The sequence below is a fragment of the Passer montanus genome, unplaced genomic scaffold (genome assembly GCF_014805655.1).
Source record: "Passer montanus isolate IOZ18808 unplaced genomic scaffold, ASM1480565v1 scaffold10, whole genome shotgun sequence".
NCBI classification, from domain to species: domain Eukaryota; kingdom Metazoa; phylum Chordata; class Aves; order Passeriformes; family Passeridae; genus Passer; species Passer montanus.
The window spans coordinates 23,046,107-23,065,877 of record NW_024356505.1 but is presented as its reverse complement, the minus strand read 5'-3'; the positions used below and the strand labels follow the sequence as shown (position 1 = coordinate 23,065,877).

Below are 19,771 nucleotides of genomic sequence, written 5' to 3'. Positions count from 1 at the left end.
TTGAGTTCATTGATACGATGATGTTTATATGGAGAAAAGCTATTTTAGGTCATGTTTACTACCACAAGGAGCTGGGCCTTGGCACTGCGCTCTAGCTGATGGTGTTTAGCTCTCGCTGTGCTCCACCCTCACTTGGCATGGAGAACAGATGTGTGATCCAGGACTTAAAAATGAACATGCATCTATTAAAATATATTCTTATTTCTAGCTTTTTCTTCAGAATAAATAACTGATTTACTAAACGTGCCCCAAAGAAGTAGTTGTAAAAACGTTTTTATAAACCATGATCCTATTCTGCAGTTTCTTCATTAAATAAACTCCACCCCACCAAATGCCCCAAAGATATTTAGATTTATGCATTGGATAAAAAGAGAGAGCTTGCATGAAGAATGTCAAATATTGATGATTAATGCAGTAAATGAGTTCCTATAAATATTGTGAGAATGCTAGGGAAAATAATAAAAGAGAGGTTGCAGTTGTTTAATATGCTATGATATGTGGATCCAGTTCAGTGATCCTGAACTTTTGATTAAAGTTAGATATTTTCAAATGGCAATAGAAAGACCTGAGGAAATAATCTTGCAGTTATATTTTATTGTGTATTTTTGAAAGGAGATTCTTTGACTTGGAGTAGATATTTTTAATATTAGACCTAAGCTTATTTCTGAATTTTGTCTCTTAGCCAAGTTTTAATTAATTTTTTTCTCCCCCATACATGTGAAAAAATAGTTTTTTGAAGAGATTTCTTATTTTACATAAAGCAACAATATACTGCATAGCTCTGAATTTATTACAACAAAACTGAGGCTGAAAATTTTCTTTGTAGAGTGTGTCCATTTTATGTGTCCTGTTATAGAGTGCTAATTGGCGCTGTATTTCTCTACTCTAGCATAAATTTATTTGTAATGATTATTTTCAAAACAGGAAATGTAGGAAAATCTACACAAAATTTTGAGTGTATTTTAAATTTAATTTCGTGAATATATTTATTTTGATTTCCCATTGGCTTATCTGTGTCCTTACTGACCTTAAGATAACTTATGTTATTTCATACACACTTAAGGGACTGTCAACAAGCTGAGGTTTCTATTCTATGAAATGGGGGAGGGAAAATTAAATTAATATCTAAGGAATCTATTACTTTGTAAATGTGACTGACTCATGAAATATCTGCTGTGAAATCTCATTGTTCTTACAAGCTCTGAAGCACGCTTTTAAAGTTTTTTCTTCCTGTGACATCCTGTATTATTGTATCTCCTGATTTTCTTGATGCTTTTCTTTTTACAAAATTGATCAGAATCTTTTAATTAGAAATGCTATATATAGTAGTATATAGAAATTTTTTACATAAATGGGCAAACATATAAATAGGATTTTGTCCTCAGTTTTTTACAAGACTTTGTTCATTTTTGACAGAAATTTTTGTAATCTCTTCCAGCAAAACTTATTTAAAATCATCTAAGTGCTTTATTAAGGGTGCTTCACAAGGAAGAAATATGTTATGAGGAATTGCACATTGCATCACAACAAGTTTTTAATTATTTTTCCTTATTTTTTTGAGGAAAAATATTAGTCATCATGTTACTGTGCTGCTTTCAATACTCAGCTAATTATACACAATGTGAGGAAAACGTCTAAATTTTTCCCTTTAAAATTCTTGTTAGTTTGATTATTCCAGAAAGTGCATAGCTTGTAAATGTTTCACTGGTGGTTAAGATATTTGCCCTATTTGAAATGAAAATCTTTGAGATACATTTAAGGTTAGCTCCAGAGCAGTGCACTGATGTTGATCCACCGTGATGTGTGTTGGTTGTAGTTGATGTGCGTTTGTTCCCTTTGCAGATGCTCATTCTTTGGGGCCAGTTTCTGGGGAAAGCTGATCCCCAGCAGGAGTATCAAAGGGATGTGATTATTCTGTTGTTTGTTTGTAGTAATAAATAGTCATATTTGGTACTGATTGTCCATCTCCTCTATTACTGCAGTGATCCCTGAGGCATGGAGCAGGTGATTTAAAATAATTGGAATCACATTGCTCTTTGGTTTGGCAGGAAGGTTTGCATACCACTTTTGTTTTTGTAGAATTCAAGCTTTTAATCTTTGCTTTAGATAAAATATCTCTGTGCCTAGTGATTTGAAATAATCTTTTCCACTCCATTTACTCCTGATTCCTTTCAGACATTCACTGGCATGCTTGAACTTCACAGTCTTTAACAGAAGTTAGCTCTGCATAGTTGCATTAGGTGCATGGGGTGTTCAGTGTTTTCTGTAGTGGGCCTTGCAGGTCAGTACAATTTGTGCACCACTAAGTGCTAAGTACTGCACCTGAAGCAGCTAATTTCAGAGCTGTTGTTGGTATTTCTCTTGAGTTGCATGACATAAAAATTTCAGAACCTTTTGATTGTGTTGGAAGCATTGCATTGGGCTCTTCCATTAAGTTCTTCAATTCTCCTTTCCTGGCTCTTGTTCATGTCCTGCACTGGGTGCATCTTCTGGTCTCCAGGAACTCCCTTTTCATGACTCAGTTGTCAGCCACTGATGTGTCAATCTGATGGTTGTTGCAAAAGCCTCACATTTTCTGAGAGAGTTCCTGAGTTTCAGAACTGAATGACGTAGTTAATTGTCTTGCTTCAGTGGTTTAGAGAAAGCTTTGTGGGTGTTTTTCTTGTTACTGCTGCTTGACTGAGGTGGTGTAGATGGAAAAGTACTTATTTCCTCTCTTTGGGTTCTTTTATTGATGTATGTCCATGAACGTAAGCTCCTTTGCAGCTGGCCATTTTACCTATTCACTGAGTGGGCAGGTAGATGTGCTTAAAGATAATGTAGACCCAAGGCTTTTTAAAATCCATTTCTTTATTTTGGGGTTTTTAACCTGATATTTAGAAGAACTGGTAACCTAGAAAATGAATTGTCTGGAATTCTTAAGGCACAGTTTTTTGTTACGGTGGATGAGAGGAAGACAGATTCTTCCTCTTCATTCTCTCTTGGGTGTTCCCTTCGACTTCTTACTATTGCATCCACCTTGTGGTTTATTTAGATCAGTTTATTTGTCTGACAAAAACCAGACAAATCTCCAAGTGGTGATTAATTTTCTGCTGCTGATCTGACTTGCTGGCTAGCCACATGAGCTGACAAGGGAGAGTTGGTGGGAGCACACTGCCAGGATGGGGCAGAACTGTTGGGTTTTGGCAGCAGCCCACAGTGTGCAGTGTGACAGTGCTTTACAAACATGTATCGGGAAGGGATGCAATTTCTGGAAAGGGATGAGTTTGTCAGGCTATCCAGAATGTCTTGGTATCTTGGTAGGCTTGAAATATCCTTGAGATACACTTGATTGCACTTGAGCTTAATCATAATGGTAAGTTTCTGGGTTGGCATCATGTATCTTGGGGAGTGGTTACATCTGTGTAATGTTTTTCATATTAATTTATTCATACGTATTTTCTCCCTTAAATCCATATTAACGGTTTCTGTCAGGGAATAGCTGTGGTCCAGGGTCACCTTAGAAATACATTAGCTTGTAGTTGTTTATCTTGGAGATGTGTTCAAGAGAGGAAACCTCCCAGACCAAATCGATATGGTGCAATGCACCTAGCAGTTAAAAGCCAAACCAAACCAAAACAATAGAATAATGTTTGCTCTGATGGGCTCTGAAGTGGATATATTTTAATGACAAATGTTACATTTAATATATGTGCATTTAGAAATCCAAGCTAGGCTTTTTATATTCTTTCTTACTCACCAATACTCTTCTGGTACCAGCATATGGTCAAATAGAAGTCTTGGTTAAACTCTGTGTAGAGATCTAAATGATGGCATATGTAGCTATGTTGTTAACAAGCAGGAATACTAAAATGCTGAAGAATGTTCTTTGCAGTTAATAATGTAATGATGAGAATGAAAAGACTGGGCTGTCCTTACTCCTTTGATCAGACAGCAGTTGCTGCAGTGCAGGTGGATGAATGGAGGTTAGCTAAGGTCAGCAAATGGGCTGCAGTGGAACAAGGGAATGACAGAACTGCCATTGGTCCCTCGTACCTTACTTGATTCTTGGCCTGTCACATCCTGTTTGTGAACAGCAGCCTGAAAATTCACATCTAGCAAGAGAAGATGAAATTTTAAAATCATTCAAAGCAGACTCTGCTGCCTGAGAGATGGGCAAGAAACAACAATGATAATGTGATAATTTGCTGATGGTTGTTTTTGCTGTATTTATGGTTGCACTAGCTGCTGCAGGCCAGAAGCAGCTAAATGATGGTCCTGCATGTGGGTGCCATATGTGCAGTGGGTGTCTGTACATTCTGTGGGTGTCATTGCAGATGCCAGCTGGATGTGTATTTTTTTGTTTGTTTATTTGCTTTTTAATTTCTTTTTGCTTTTTTTTTTTTTTGTTAGAAAGTAGGCTTTTAATATTGATGGTAATTAACCACCTATTATTTACCTATATAAGGTAAACTATATGTTTCAGTGGGTGTCTGTACATTCTGTGGGTGTCATTGCAGATGCCAGCTGGATGTGTATTTTTTTGTTTGTTTATTTGCTTTTTAATTTCTTTTTGCTTTTTTTTGGTTAGAAAGTAGGCTTTTAATATTGATGGTAATTAACCGCCTATTATTTACCTAGATCAGGTAAACTATATGTTATATATATATATATATATTCATTTGGTCAAAAATGATACATTTGTTCAAAAAAGATGATAAAATATCCAGAAATTACAAGAACCACTTAGCAAAGACCTGGTGGCCTGTGTTATAAAGCAGGTTAGATGTAGTGGGGATAGACAAAAAGATATCTGACACTGAGTTATATCTATTGAGGTGCCTTCTAAGGAGCTTTCCAGTTTTACTGCATCCTTCTGAAGTGTAATGTAAATATGTAGAATTTCTTGTAATGTGATTTTGCATGCATCTCCACAGTAGTGACACAGACAGGCATTTTTCTAGAGGGCCCTCAGCCTGAGCATCCTCTAAGTAAGAGAAACTGTCCTGACTTCTGGGTTTTTTAAAGGATTCATCTATTTGTGTATGTGTATTCATGGTTGTTGTCTTTTTTATTTATTAATACTCATGCTTATATATGTAGACATAACAAGAAAATTTTGCTGTAGGGGAACTAAAAGATGTAATAAACAAAAAAGTCGTGATTCCCTCAACTTTCCTTTGCATTGCTGCTGTTCTTTTCCAAGGAAGCTGGTATTCTCAGCTCTTCTGGATTTAATGCCTATTTAAAGCTTGCCAGTAGTTTTAGAAAGAGTTAATTTGATGTTTCACATTATCCCATCCTGTCCTGTGTTTCCCAGAGTTTTCAAGAAATAATTTGTTACAGTTGTACTATCCTGTATTATATTTATTTGGAGAAGTGTAGTTTAGAGTCGTAAGTGGCTCTTCAGTGTTTCCTCTTAGGTCCTCTGTCTACATGCTTCAAATCCTAATGCGCACATTTCAATGGAAACAAAATAGGAACAAAGTTGATACTGTTCCAAAATGTCTCCAAGTAGCTTTTCTAATTAATTAGTTAAATAACATGGCTGTTCCCTTTCCTTGGTGTTTTCAGGTCTAGAAACAAGTGTTGCATTTCTATTGGATAGCTGAGTATTTTCTTCCACTAGTACTAGAAAAAACCTCTTGTTTCTGGCAGTTGGGAGTTATGAAGCGTTCCCATGTTTGCCTGCTATAGGACTCAATTAAAGGAACTAGTTTGGGGAGAATATATGGTAAAGAAAAGAAGAAAAGCAAGCAAGAAAGCAATCTGTTTCTCTACCACCTATTTTTCTTTGGTTTTAGTAGCTGCTCAAGGGCTTGAAGTTTTGGAAACCTTTTGGAGGATTGTGAGTGAGAGCTTTAGAGAAAATGCAGCTAATTCTATTTTAGCCCATTGCTATCCCCTCGCTGTATGAGAGTCTGTGTGAATGAGCAGTTTCTTTCAGGCAGTGTTGGTGAGATTTGTGAGAGTACAGTTGTCTGACCAAGGCAGTAATGTCTCAGCTGTTCTCTCTGGTCTGTGTCCAGAGTCACTGTAAGGAACATGTGAGGGAGGGGAGGTCTCACTTCCCTTTGCTGGGCTTTGCCCAGGATGGGAATTTGAAGAGCTGTTTCCTACAGTGTAGATGGGTTAAGATGGGGGGCTGGTCTGAGTCACAGAGTGTGTTGTTGGAAATTCTTGAATAAGTCTCATTGATTCAGAAAACTGATCTTTTATTCATTATCATAGGTTGCTTTGTCTGTTTCAATGCAATTTTATTTGGTTAATGACATATTTTTACTTACTGTATATATTTTGTTTCTATGTTCTCAAACCAGTACAAAACGTTTTGCCATGACTTAATTCCATTCTTTTCCATATTGCAGTCTACCCACATTGCTCGAGCCAGCTTCCAGGTTGATGCTTTTGGATCATCTTTCATCTTAGATGTGACACTAAACCAGTAAGTAATGACTGTATCTTACACTACATTTGTCCAAGACCTGGTGCCTGTGAAATGGAATTTTCCAGTGGAGATTTTAGAGGATGTATTATAGCAAAAATACAATTTTAGGTATTGAATTAATTTGTAATGGTATATTTTAGGTTCTTCTGTTACTTTCTTGAGTAGCTTTGTAGGCTTTGATATTCCTATTGTTACTACTTGGTACCTATTCCAGTATAACTATCATTTTAGTAGCATAATTTCACTTCACAGAATCACAGAATGATTCAGGTTGAAAGGGACCACAGTGGGTCATCTGGGCCAACCACTCTACCGATGCGGGGTTATCCCAGAGCACATGGCACAGGATTGTGGCCAGATGATTCTTGAATATCTCCAGTAAGGGACTCCACACCCTCTCTGGACAATCTGTTCCAGTGCTCAGTCACCTGCACAGGAAAGAAGTTCTTCCTCATATTCAAGTGGAACTTTCTGTGCATCAGTTTCTGCCCTTTGCCCCTTGTCCTATTGCTTGGCAGCACCAAAAAGAGCCTGGTCCATCCTCTGAGCACCCTCCCTTCAGATTCTTGAAGACAGTGGTGAGGTCCCCTCTCATTTGTCTCCTCTCAAGGCTGAACTGGCCCAGCTCTCCCAGCCTTTCCTCCTTAGAGAAATGCCCCTGTCCTTTAATCATCTTTGTTGCCTTCTGCTGGACTTGCTTCAGGAGCTCCATGTCTCTCTTGTTCTCTGGAGCCCAGAACTGAACACAGCCCTCCAGGTATGGCCTTGCTTCTGCCAGTTCACTGTACAGGCAAATTACAAACTTCACACCGAGCATCCCAGGATATTAAAAGGTGGATTTCACAACTGGTAGCTCTGAGCATTTTAATAACCAAGCATAAAGTACCGAAGATACATCAATTGCACAACAGCTAATCCTCAAAAAACAATGAGTACTTGGGAATTAAGTTTCTCCAGATGTGTTTACAGCCTTTTGGAACAGAGAAGCATTGTAAGGGCAGTAGCAATGTGAACTTGAGTCCATGAGGAAAGATTGAATAATAGTAAACTTACAGTGAAATCTGGTGTGTGGCTTTCACTAATGAGTTTTTGAAGTAGTCTTTTAGCACAGCTATTTTAACATAGGAGTTGCTTTGCTTTTCTGTCCTGAAGTGAAAAGAGAATAAATAATAGAGTAAATAGAAGTGTTTTGTTAAGTAATTCAGCTCCTAATAATTGAACATAATGTTTTGTGGTTTGGAGTAAGTTTGCATGCAATTGCTGCAAGTTTTTCTGCTGTAAGATGAACTGTTCAGGTTGCAATGACACCCACTCAAATTTCAGGTTCGTTTTTTCACTTGTAAATAAACTTGAAACAGTGGCAATTTCTTTGCATGCACTGACATTAGCTAAAAATCACATGTGAATCCCTGCTGGTTATAGACAGTGGAGACACTGTGCTGCTGGAAGGAGAAGGCAAGAGGCTGCTTTAGAAGTATGATTTTACAACTGTATTTTAAAATAGTTATAGAGGAAGAATTTCCTGCTGAAAAACACCAAATCCTTGACACTGAAATATTTCTTGGAAGTAGAAATTTTGTATACATATTTATGTCTTACTGAGAGTAGGCTGCAAACCTGTTTTAATTTGGCAGATTAATGGTGTGGTCACAGTTAGTTTCTAAAACATCAGTATTGCCCTTACAGTATGAATTTCAGGTCATCTTAAAAAAAGTAAACACACTTACTAATGGTCTATGAAAAGAGAAGTTAAGGCTTTGGTTTTATGAGCTGCAGCTTTGTATGTGTAAGAAAACTTGTAGGTAGAATTTTTGTTTATGCACATAGACGCAAACATATGTTTAGCATTTTATCTGTTTTGAGTTGAGTGCCATTTTTATGTGATTCCTTTATTGTCTTGGATGATACTGCACAAGTATGTGTATGGTAAGACTGTCAAAATGCTTTCTTATTGTTCTATAAGAGTGCCAGAATCCAACTTAATATTTTCTTGAAGAGCTTCACATTTTATAATATGAAAGATATTCTATCAAAAATTGGCAAAATGAAAAGAAGAAGGCTGCAAAGAAATCAGGATGTTTGGCTGTTATCATGATATCTAAATAGACTTTTAAACTACCTCTGCAATATCATTTGCAGATATAAAAATAAATAAACAGAGGGCCAGGCATCAAATAGACAGCGGGCCAGGTATACCAGAGCAACATTTAAACTGTATTTTTAATTAATATGAAAGATATTCTATCAAAAATTGGCAAAATGAAAAGAAGAAGGCTGCAAAGAAATCAGGATGTTTGGCTGTTATCATGATATCTAAATAGACTTTTAAACTACCTCTGCAATATCATTTGCAGATATAAAAATAAATAAACAGAGGGCCAGGTGTACCAGAGCAACATTTAAACCGTATTTTTAATTCTCATTCCTGTGAAAAAAATTTTCATTCAGAAAGTTGTAAATATTTTTCTCTTTTGCACGTTCTTACTCTCCATATTATATTCTGTGAGTATATTTAGACCATAGTAGCTCTATAGTTGAAAAGTAGTTAAATTCTTCTAAGAAGCAAGGTTCAAGATTTTAGTTATCCTCTGAAAAAATAGCAGTTTGGTATTCAAAACTGAACCTCTGCTAATATCTAAAGCATGCTGAAAGAGGCCCCTGTGGAAAATTAGCTCTTGTGTGTAATATATGTTTGAGAAATGTTAAAGGAGGTATGGGACACAGGGGGAGAAATAATTTAAAATACATAGGTTGTCAGAAAGGAGGGCCACTCCTTGCCTATGTCAGTCTCCTTTCTTGCAGTCTTTATGTTGTTTACAGCTTAGTGCACCAGAACGTACCTGAACATCATCTGTAATTACAATATCAGTGGTGGTCAGTCACAGTGAAAGTGTTCATTCTCCCATATGGTTCCCCAATTTATGGAGGAAAAAAAGTTCAAATATAAAATGAGAGTAGCAAATGGGGAGTAAAAAAAAATCAGAAATTAAAATATGCTCCTGACTCCAGATGTTTTTTCACAAATATTTTTTATTCTTTTGCTGCTTTCCATGTGGGTGTTATTTTCTCTGTTCTTTTCAAATCTATATTTTTAACTGTCACATTCTCTGTTCCCTCTGCTGCATTTGCCTGCACTGTTTTATACATACTCCTGTTGTGTATCCTATTTTATTTTAGATTCTATTGTCTTTGTGTATTTTCCATCTCTGTTCTTATTCAGTTCTCTAGAGTCACACATTTCTTTGTCATCTTTTTCCATCAGGAAAAGTTGTCTGCCTAGCCACCACCATAGGTGCTGCACAAATTTCTTCTATTTCTTTAACTGTTTCCTTGTCAACTTTCTGTACACTCACAGTTGAGGCTGGCAGAAATGTTCAGGTGTCCTACTTTTGTCTCTTCCTCCATTGCCTGATTTTACCTCTTCACTTTCCTTGCTGCTATTGATTCGGGGTGTTAGTTGAAGCAACTTTCCTTTCTTCTGCCACCTGCCAGAGCAGCAGCCTCCAACCAAAGGATTTCTGCAGTGAAACAAGCAGCAAAGATACAGGAGCTGGGCAGGAAAATAAAGAAGTGGACCTTACATCAACATTTCACACATCAGGAAAACTGAGGTCCAGGACAGGAGCATTCTGCAAGTCCTGGATGCAAGTGAGAGGAAGGAAATAAAAAAATTTCTAACTGGCATCAAAGTGTGGCAGTTTACCACTGAAATCTGTGTTCTTATTTTGGATCTCAACCAGCTGTGAAGGAATGCACATTTGTTCATATTAAATGCAGATGTAAAATATCCTGAAATATAACCTGCAATGATAATAGAAAGTAATAATAAGCTATTAAAATTACAGTGTAGTTTCCCTTTTTTTCCTTTCCTTAGTGATGGTGGTATTTTCTCCATATACATCACCATTCTTTCTCCCTCCTTTTTTCCCAAGTTGCCATAGTGTTTCTACAATGAGCTTTTTTGTAAGATACAGTGTTTCTTTTAAACTTTCCTTGCCTGTTTAACTGGCTGTAGCATTTACAAAGGAGCTTTCAGATCGAATCAGCTGTATTTTTAAGAGGTTCAATCCCTCAGGCAGAGGTTAGGGATGCATTGGTGGCTTCGGTGTGTTTATGAGTCCGTTGCCTCGGTATCCGTATGTGTTCTGGGCTGCATCTAATGGAGCTGTTTTCTCTGGCCATCCTGATTAGTGCTGCCTTCAGCATTGGCACAGCCAGGGCTGGCCAGCAGCTCAGGCAGGTGCTGCTCCAGCCTTCCCACCCTCCACAGGCGTCCAGCTCCAGCCACTGACCCAGACCTATGCAGGAGTCCCACAGCAATGAAGTGTGCTTCCTCATTTCCTTGTTTTAATTCCTTCCCCTTAAAGTTTTTAATGTTGTGGTGGCATCTGTGGCTCAGCAAATGGCTGTTACTTTTTTCATGCAGAATATTTCTTCTTAAATGTAGTCACACAACCATTTACACTCTGCTCTTGTGTTGTAACTGTGTGATTAAACAGCAGAGCTCATCAAGACATGGGACACACTTCCAAAAGCCTTTGAATCCCTTTTGTTCACATGTATCTGTCTTAGAGTACCTGAGCCAGTTTGTTCATGGGTGAAGCAGCTGAGACCTGATGTCATGATGGCCCAAAGCAAGCTGTGGTCGTGGGCTGGGTTTGGAAGGAGCATGCTGCTGGATGGGTAGTTGGAAAAACTGTAGTTTTTGTGCTGGTCTGGAGGCTGGATGGGCTCTGACATGGGTGGATCACCCCGGGTTCACTTAGTGGAAACCACAATGGGCAAGAAAGACGATGCTGCAGCATCACCCTTTGTATAAAGGCAGTGGTGTCTCCATCATGGAGACAAGCAGAGAGTGTTTATTGAGTGTGAGTTTGAAATGTGGTCACTTCTGAGGTGCAGGGTGGACACTGAGGAGTTCCTTGGCCTTCAGAAAGCTCCCTGAAGCATCTGACCACCTGTGTGTGACTTGGCTTGTCATAACAAGAAGAGCTCTCCCTGATCATGTCCTTTTTCTTTGTGAGAGTGAACACGTTAGTAGCCTGGGACCTTCAGGTTTGTGGTGATGGGGAAGTGCTCTGAAGGGTCACAAGCATAAATAAGGATTTCAAGCTTATATTCAGTGCTTCAGGACTGCGCTGTCCTTCCTGGTGACAGTCAGTCACTAGGATGGAGCAAAACCATCCACTGCTTTCTCTTCCTGCAAACAAATTGAATTCCTTTAGGAATTAGGTCCATGTTTTAGTGGAAGCTAATCTATACAGAGGGTGAGATATGATCAGAAACTCTGAGGTGTGAGATATGATCAGAAACTCTGCCACTTCAGGAAGCACACATGTTATCTGTTCCACTGAGCACCTGCCCATGTCCTGAAGGAGGATTAGCACACTGTATAAATTCATGGTCGCCACGATCAACTACTTTCAGAAGGCTGAAAGGTTATATATGAGGCAATTTTTAAAAACTCTCAGAAAATATTGATAGATTTTTTTGTATATGTCAGTCTTAATTGAAATTGTTTCTGGTCAGTGATACTGCAAGGTTCCTGGCACCCCAGAAATGGAATTGTTTTGCTTTACCACTGAGTGTATTTTGCAGCTACTGCTGAGAAGGATACAGACATTCCTCATGCCTTGTGGGGAATGTTTATTAGAAATGTCTTTTAACTAGGGTTTTGCAAACCTTACAGGATCACATTGTAAACTTCATCAAAATATTCTGAAAAGAGAAGCAAAATAAAAGGCAACTTGACAGACAAATGTCAGCTTTTTCATGAGACAAACTGCTGAAACTTTGCCCGTAATTTCTCTTGGCAAATGGTCTCCAACACTAATACCAATGTGTCATGTAAGCTGTAAATGAAAAACATATTCCTAAATTTGCTCTAAATTGTAAACATTTGGCTCTATGGAATTCGAATGGATTAATTTCCCCAAGTGGTTTAAAAAATGCAGTTGCACTGTTTGTAACTTCTGTGGTTTTTGGTGAGTTGTTCTCCCGTGCTGCCCCTGTGAGTCTCGTGCTTCTCCTGGACACCTGCAGGAGGGGAGAGAGAGAGCCCATCTGCCTTTGCACCTCCAAAAGTGCTCTGTGCTTTCTGTCCCTGTCACTGTTGTGGTGATGCCTGGTAACTGTTTGGGCAACTGTGTGGTGAGTGTGGTCAGATCAAACCTGATGGTCAGATCAAAGCTCAGGAGCTCTTCCTCTGAGCTCTTTTGGGCCTCCCTATGGTCCTACTCAATCCCTTATTAGTTACTTTAGTGAATGTCTTGGCTGCACACAGTCCTGGTTTTTCTCACTAGTGGCTGCAGTTTACGGGGGTCAAAGGAACTCAAGCTATGTTCACTTTTCTTGTTCATACTATGTTCAGGCTATGGAGCCCACTTGGATATGATTACATTTTAGTAATTGATTCTTACTTAAAATAATGTCCGTTTTACCATCTGAGAGGGTTCTGAAACTTTAATTGTATTATTTATTATGAATTTTTGTGTAGCACGATATAGACTGGGCTCAGGTCTTCTGAATAAGGTACTCAATTGTGTTCTGCTCTATCTTTGAATTGTTTGTTAAGTAATGTTGATCATGTGCTCTGTGATCAGGACCCCAGCTGACCCAACAGGACTATTTTTCTCAGCCCTCTTTTGAAGTCATCCCCCATCCCACTCTATGATGGAAAAGCTACTATAGTCATAAGTGCAAAGTTATGCAGACTTGAGAAACACTTTCTTGCTGATACTGTTGCTTAATTTCAAATGTTGATTTTGTTGTCTGGGAGGCAATTATTCTGTTTGTTGCTAACACATATTTTGTACAAACCGTTTCAAATTACTTACATTTCTTTATGCTTAATGAAAAATGTTGATTCTGAGGAGATTTCTGACAACTGATTCTGTTTGGGCTGAAAGACAAAGAAGGGTAAGGCAAAAATTCAGGGTTTTACTTGTGTATCACTAAACATGCTGAGACTGGGGAAGTTGCCTGGGGTTATGCAGTTAGACCTGGTTGCAGCATCATCACTCAGGGCTCCTGCCTTTTGAGTTTGTTTGCTCATTTGTTTGTTTGTTTGGTTTTTTTTAAGTTTTGTGCTTAAGAAATGTGAGACTTAAGAATCTGTCAAAATATAAGTTGTTTTGATTGCTAACTAGCCTAATTGATAAACATTTGAACCATAGTTTCAGTCTGAAAAAGCCCTGTAGCATGCAGTTCTCCCCCCACCTCAGTATGTATAGCGTATCAGTTCTTTTTGTTATATTCGAAGTTTGACCTCCTGGATCTGACAAAATGGCACCTTTTAAGACCTTTAATAATTTCTTTGCCTTTTGGATGACCTCCTCAGTGTATCAGTATCCTTTGCTGAATTGTACATTCACTACTTCCTTTTGTCTGTGTCACGTATAAAGGTAGCAGAGCTTTCACAGTTCTTACTGAAATCCTTCTTTCCATGGTTCCCAAAATTTGCCCTTAAATTTTAATTTTTTTTAAACCTCCTTTTTCTCACCGTGGAGTTGACTATTTAGTAAATACGAACAATGTTCTTTAGTCTTATTTATAATCAATATTTTGAATTTTAATCCTATGCAAAAAAATCCCTGGATAATTTGGACAAGAAGAATTTTCAATAAAGCTATGTCAATTATCTGTAAGTTTATTACCTTCCTTCAGTTTTTTTTGTGCACAGTTCTATTATGCTTAAAACACCTCTTGAAAGGGTAAATTGCTTTTGATAACTCAATTACTTTTTTATATTATAATTTAGTTTTAGGTGAACAAATTTCTGTTACCCCTTATTTCTGTATTATTGTCAATAGATTTGTTGATTTAGTACAAACTACTGGTAAACACCATTGAAATCAGCACAGGTTTGCTGCTGACTTCAGGTAGATATAAAAAGTTAAAGTGATGTCTGTGAAATTTCAGTAAGTGCTTTATTAGCATCCTGGTTAAAGTGAGAACAAAAGGTAATTTGTTTAATTTACCTGTTATTTCCAAGTGTGTCGCTGCGCATCCCCTCTTAAGATACTTGTCACACCCATTAAGAAATTTTACAAAAGGCCATTCCTTTGTTTTGCCCTCAATGGATGTGGTAAAGAGTGTTTTACTGTGTTTAGGCAATTGCACTTACTGGAATCAATGTTTGTTTGTTTATAGTGATTAAAACATATGGAATTATCAGCATTAAGTAAATTGCCTTTCCACAGTCTGAATTTTTCTGACACAAAAATAATTATAGAGAATTATTAGTGTATATTTGTGAGTGTGTGTTTGTGTAGGGCAAAAAGAGATTAATTATCCTGAAGAGCTATTACCATTCTATTAGCATAATGTTTTTATTTCTTGATGATATACCTTAGATTACCAGGTCATTTAGGAGAAATATATTTCGCACACACGTATACAGAGATACCTCATACATACAGATCAGTCATACATCAGTGCTATATTTAGTGTGTTTTAAGTAAAATGGCTCAAACTAGGGAAAGAATCAAATAATGTTTTAGCACCTGTGAATTTATCTTCTAAGTGTCAAGTATCTCCAAGTGACTGTAACTTTAACAGTCAAATAACCTTTAGCCATTGTGAGAGATTTTACAAGAAAAATTGTATTTTTGATTTAGCCTGTGAAAGGGGCTATGATAGTCAAAGTGTAATTTCTGGATTTACTGTTCCTTTGAAATGGAATTATGTCTTTATATGCTAGTATCAGTTTAAGCGCTAGAGTTTTTACTTGAATGTTTGATTTGTATTTAGATTTCTACCAAATCCATAAATGATACAAAACAAACCCTTGACCTTTCCAACTATTTCTTTATTTGGTTATGATTTAACAGCTAGAACACAATTCAGGTTTACAAAAGCAAGTGGCAGCCATAGCTAAGTTGGTCTAATAGGAGCAATTATTTTTTCTTACTTGCTTCCTGCCACTTAGATTGTCAGACCACCACGGCTACGCCACTACTATGGCCCTGTGAATTGGTACTTATAAATAGCAGTCAGAGTAAAACACAGGAGGAGGGTAGTAAGGAGGAAAATGCATGAAGTGGAATGTGAATAGATGTGAATAGCAGGTATTTTCTCTACTATCATTTATAGGGCATGTCTTCCCTGAGTCAGCAGCCTTCCTGCTGATAGAATTTCCTTCATATGCCTCTTCTGGTGTCGTTCAGCCACTCTGCCCTGTTTTTTACTTTCTCCTTGAGAACTCCTTTGGCATGATGATCTTCTGTAAAAATAACACTTACAGAAGCAGAGGAAGTACTGAAGGACTTTTAGCTTGGGGCTTAAATACTTTCCTCAGCTAAGCAGTGAAATGAATTGAAATTTACTTTTCTAGACAAGGAGTCAAGGGATGCATTGAGCTAGGAATGAAGATATGAAGAATGGAAATAGTCAAAATGATTGCACTTTCTGCTGGGGAATTGGAGGACCTAATGGATGTCTGGAAAAATCATTAGCATACAAACTCTTGGTCTTTAATTCTGTAAGATTATGTGAGGAATAGGTTATTCAGCCATTTTCTATTCAGGATAGTGGTATTTCTTAAATGTCTTTTTAATCCAGAAACTGAGTTAACAGGTGGTATTAAAACAATGTATTGTTAACATATGGAACATCTTAGCTAGCAAATAAGAGTGCTCAGCTTGCGCACACAAACTCTGCTGTACCTAAGCATTGGACTTGTTTGCTTTCTTTGCAATATCTGTAACAGACAAAAGGTGCATATCTGAAGCCCACAGCTATTTCTTTCTGTGGTTGTGTGAAATTTATAAAGCATTTTTTAATGTGTTTTGCTCGTAAGATGCAAGATGGGTGTGCCCATGTTTCCTTACTCAGTGGCTGGAACAAGCTTCTTCTGCCAGATGTTCTGTATGGCGTGGTCTTTAGTGTAATTGTTTGCATTTGGCTGGGACCTGCTAGAGGGTAAAACTGCATTTGCAGACAATTGTGTCACCTTAGTGCAGAAAGAGTTTCCTTGAAGAAAACCACAAACAAATCAAATTCTGCACTTTGGTTTGAAAGGCTTTGTGCTCAGTGCTGCAATTTTCTCCCTGCCTCTATTAGCAGGTAATAACTCCTCTACATGGGTAGACTGCTTTCCTCTTCCAAAACATGCACAAAAATCAGGTTTTCAAACCCCAAAGCACCAATTATCAAATGCAAATCTGGCAGGAAATACTGGTCCTGCTCATTGCCCTGCTTCCCAGGGGTGCTGTGGCCAGGGAAGGCAGAAGCTCCCCTCACCCACTGGGGCTGTGTCCTGTCCCACTGGTACCCCTGCTCCCAGCAGCTTGCTGGGCTGAGTCAGGGCCATGGCCTTTTGTCACAGGGTTTTCACCCTGGAGGATGCGTTGGAATTATAGACTGGCTTGTGGTAAACAAGTATTCTACTGGTAAATCTCTTGTTTCTTCAGTATGACCAAAAGCTGCTCTGTTTACGTACTATAGATGAGCATTTGCTTGATCACCTCATACTCTTACAATTCAAACCCCTGGAGTCTTGATACTTTGCAGGCCTTTGAACTTAACAGTTTGTGATTCATTGCTATTGTGGTTCTTCTGTAAGGGCCCATCTATTTCTCTGTTTTTAAAATTATATTGAACTCAAATTTTCCTTTTAAATAATTTTCTGATTTGAACAGAATTCACTATGTCTCTAAAATTCTTCAAATATCTGGTTGCCTCCTATTTGGTTTTAGTTCTTTATTGCCCAAGTTGTATGATGAAATAGTAGTAGATGAGAGTGAGAGTTACCTTACTTGTACACCTTATCAAAAGAACTGTGTTTTAGTTTTTCTCTTTCTTTTCAAGTGTTTTAATGAAGGATTATGGAATCTGCTTGTATTACTGTGAAATAAAAATAAATTAGTGTAAGCCAAAAACAATCCCTTTATCAATTGACTGAAGTACTGGTTATACGATAATAGCTCTCTTTCTTTAAAAAAATAAATGACAAAACAATGTTAAAAGAATATTTATCTTTTGTCCTTTTTCTGTTCCGTTTACTTTATTTCTAGCATCCCAAAGGAAATAAAATGCTGTCATTTAGTGTGATATACAGTGGGATGATGAAGAAGAATCATCTTGTATTTTTATTAAAGATGACCTACAAAGACATATTTCTTCTAAATTGGGCTTCTGCCCTTTTTTGAGATGTAAAAGGTCATTTGAAAAGAAAAAAATATCTCTCTTGATCTTCTTCACTTCTTTCTCCAGAGAAACAGACCCATGTATAATCTAGCTTTTATAATAGCTGAATTTATTTTTACCCAGGGTTGTTTACCTCATATCAAATCTCCTTGTTGTTGCTGAAGAATCTGGTGGGGAGGATATAAGCATACAGGAAGAATTGAAAACATGTGGGCTGTACCCACCTCCCAAAGTAAAACCCCTCCTGATGGTTGGCCTAAATATCAAAGCTATGAAATTTGCTTCAAAAGAACAACATTAAAGCATTCATGTCCAAAGGGCATGACAGATTTTTGGCTCTTGGTTGCCTGTTATCAGGTACATCATAGTGAAAATTCTGAGAAATTATAATGGTAGAGATAAATAACTATCTCATCTTAAAGATTTTCTCCCCACAAAGCAGTTCATTTAGAGCAAAACTGTGCTCTTTCAGACTGTAAATGTGGTAATTCTGTGTGGCAGCCATTCAGCCTTCCTTTCACAGGGACAGCCTTGGTGGCGACAGTAAAATTACAATTGCCTGACTGCTTATTATTGCTCTGGTAATGAATCATGCTTTCCATTTGGCTTGTCAAATTTAGATAGTATTCAATGAAGTTTTGATGAGGGAAAGGAGAAAAAATGGGCTTGATGTAAGATTTCTATAATAGAATGATGCATGTTTTCAGAGCAAAGAAGTAAGGAAATTCTGATGTAGCTCCACTTCCTAAAGGGGCAGCTATTTCTACATATCATTGAAGGGATAAAAAGCTTTTTGTTTTGTAGCCGTATGTTTTAGCATCACCTCTGTTTTTGCTTAATTATAAAAGCAAGGGAATTCTCCCAATGACTTGAGGGACGGTAATCTATCCAAAGACATCTGATTATCAATGCATTTCTGCCTATGTCAGGTGGCCAGTTTGATGACGGAGGAAACTTCCTAGAAATTAACCAAGGAATAAATTTAGTATATTGTGCTTCACTCCAGAAAGCTGTTCATCAGTAAGTGGCAATAACGAAATGTGAAGCTGTAGAGAGACAGAGAGATCAAACTGAATATGATACTGTAAGGAAGCTGCCAAGTCCAGCTAAAGAGATTAATATAAATACATTTCCAGTGTTAATGAAAAATGATGGCTGGAACTTTTAATTTATATGTGGATAGCCTTTGCTTTGGTACAGAGTTAGATGGTTTCTTTTGTCTTTTTCTTTTTGGAAGAGTAGTTAAATCTTGCATTACAATGTATTTTCTGAGCTTGCTTGCTGATCTTTAGCCTCTACTTATCCATAATCATTCTTTGATCTTCATTTCTTTTTTGCTATAAGAGGATGTATTTTTCTTTGGTGGTTTGCCAGAACATCACTGCTAATGGATTTCTGGTGTGCTAGAATTTTTGCAATAGCCAGATAGAATTATATTCCAATGGCCTGTAAATATGTAATGTACTGTCACTTGAATTAGGCAGCTATACTGTAGTAATAATTTGCTTTCTCCTTTGCCTGTCTCAGCTAGACTACGGGAATTCAAGAGATGCAATTCATCACTTATGGAATGTGTTTGTTTTCCACATTCGGTGGTAGGAGTGATACAATTTTGCACCTGGGAATCTCAAAGACTAGGAGCTGATACTTCTGAATTTCTGCCTTTCCCTTGGGGACCAGGTTCTTGCATGTGTTTTTAGGGCTTTTGAGTTGTGAAGGTCATCTGAGTTCACCTCAATCCTCGTCCTGCTCGGTCTGGATGGCAGAAATGCAACATTTTAGGCCCAAGCTTACAGATTTCCTGTCCAATGCCACTTCTGCCCTTTAATCCAAATTTCACTGACATCCTGTTGCGTTTCTTCCCAAATGGCCTATTGAATTTAATTTTTTTTTTCAAACTTACTCTTATTTCTGGATGAGCTCATTGTTAAAATATAATAATAAGTGTTAGACAGTAAATGTTTGAAAAATTTATTTTCTTTTCCTGCTTCTGTAAAATCTCATATAAATATCCACTAAAACATGGTTTTCATGTAAGTACTAACAAGGGAGAAAACATCACTGAATATCCCCTTAAGCTGCCATCTAAGTTAAATTTCAGGGATACAGAGCCCTTGCTGCTTCTGTTGACTTTTTGGACTTTGTACAGAAAATTATCCTCAACGAAAGAGAAGGAAAATTTAGATAGTGTCTATC

The 19,771-nt window shown here is 37.5% G+C and overlaps 1 protein-coding gene across 13 annotated transcripts in view; it reads left to right on the top strand.

The window, feature by feature from the left end:
• ADAM22 (ADAM metallopeptidase domain 22) overlaps positions 1 to 19,771 on the top strand; it is a 132,022-nt gene that overhangs the window by 9,962 nt on the left and 102,289 nt on the right. For all 13 annotated transcript variants that reach the window (XM_039708652.1, XM_039708644.1, XM_039708634.1 and 10 more), the window contains exon 3: positions 6,348 to 6,424. In XM_039708652.1, coding sequence (XP_039564586.1) covers positions 6,348 to 6,424 — 77 coding nt within the window. The remainder of the gene's footprint in view (positions 1 to 6,347; positions 6,425 to 19,771) is intronic.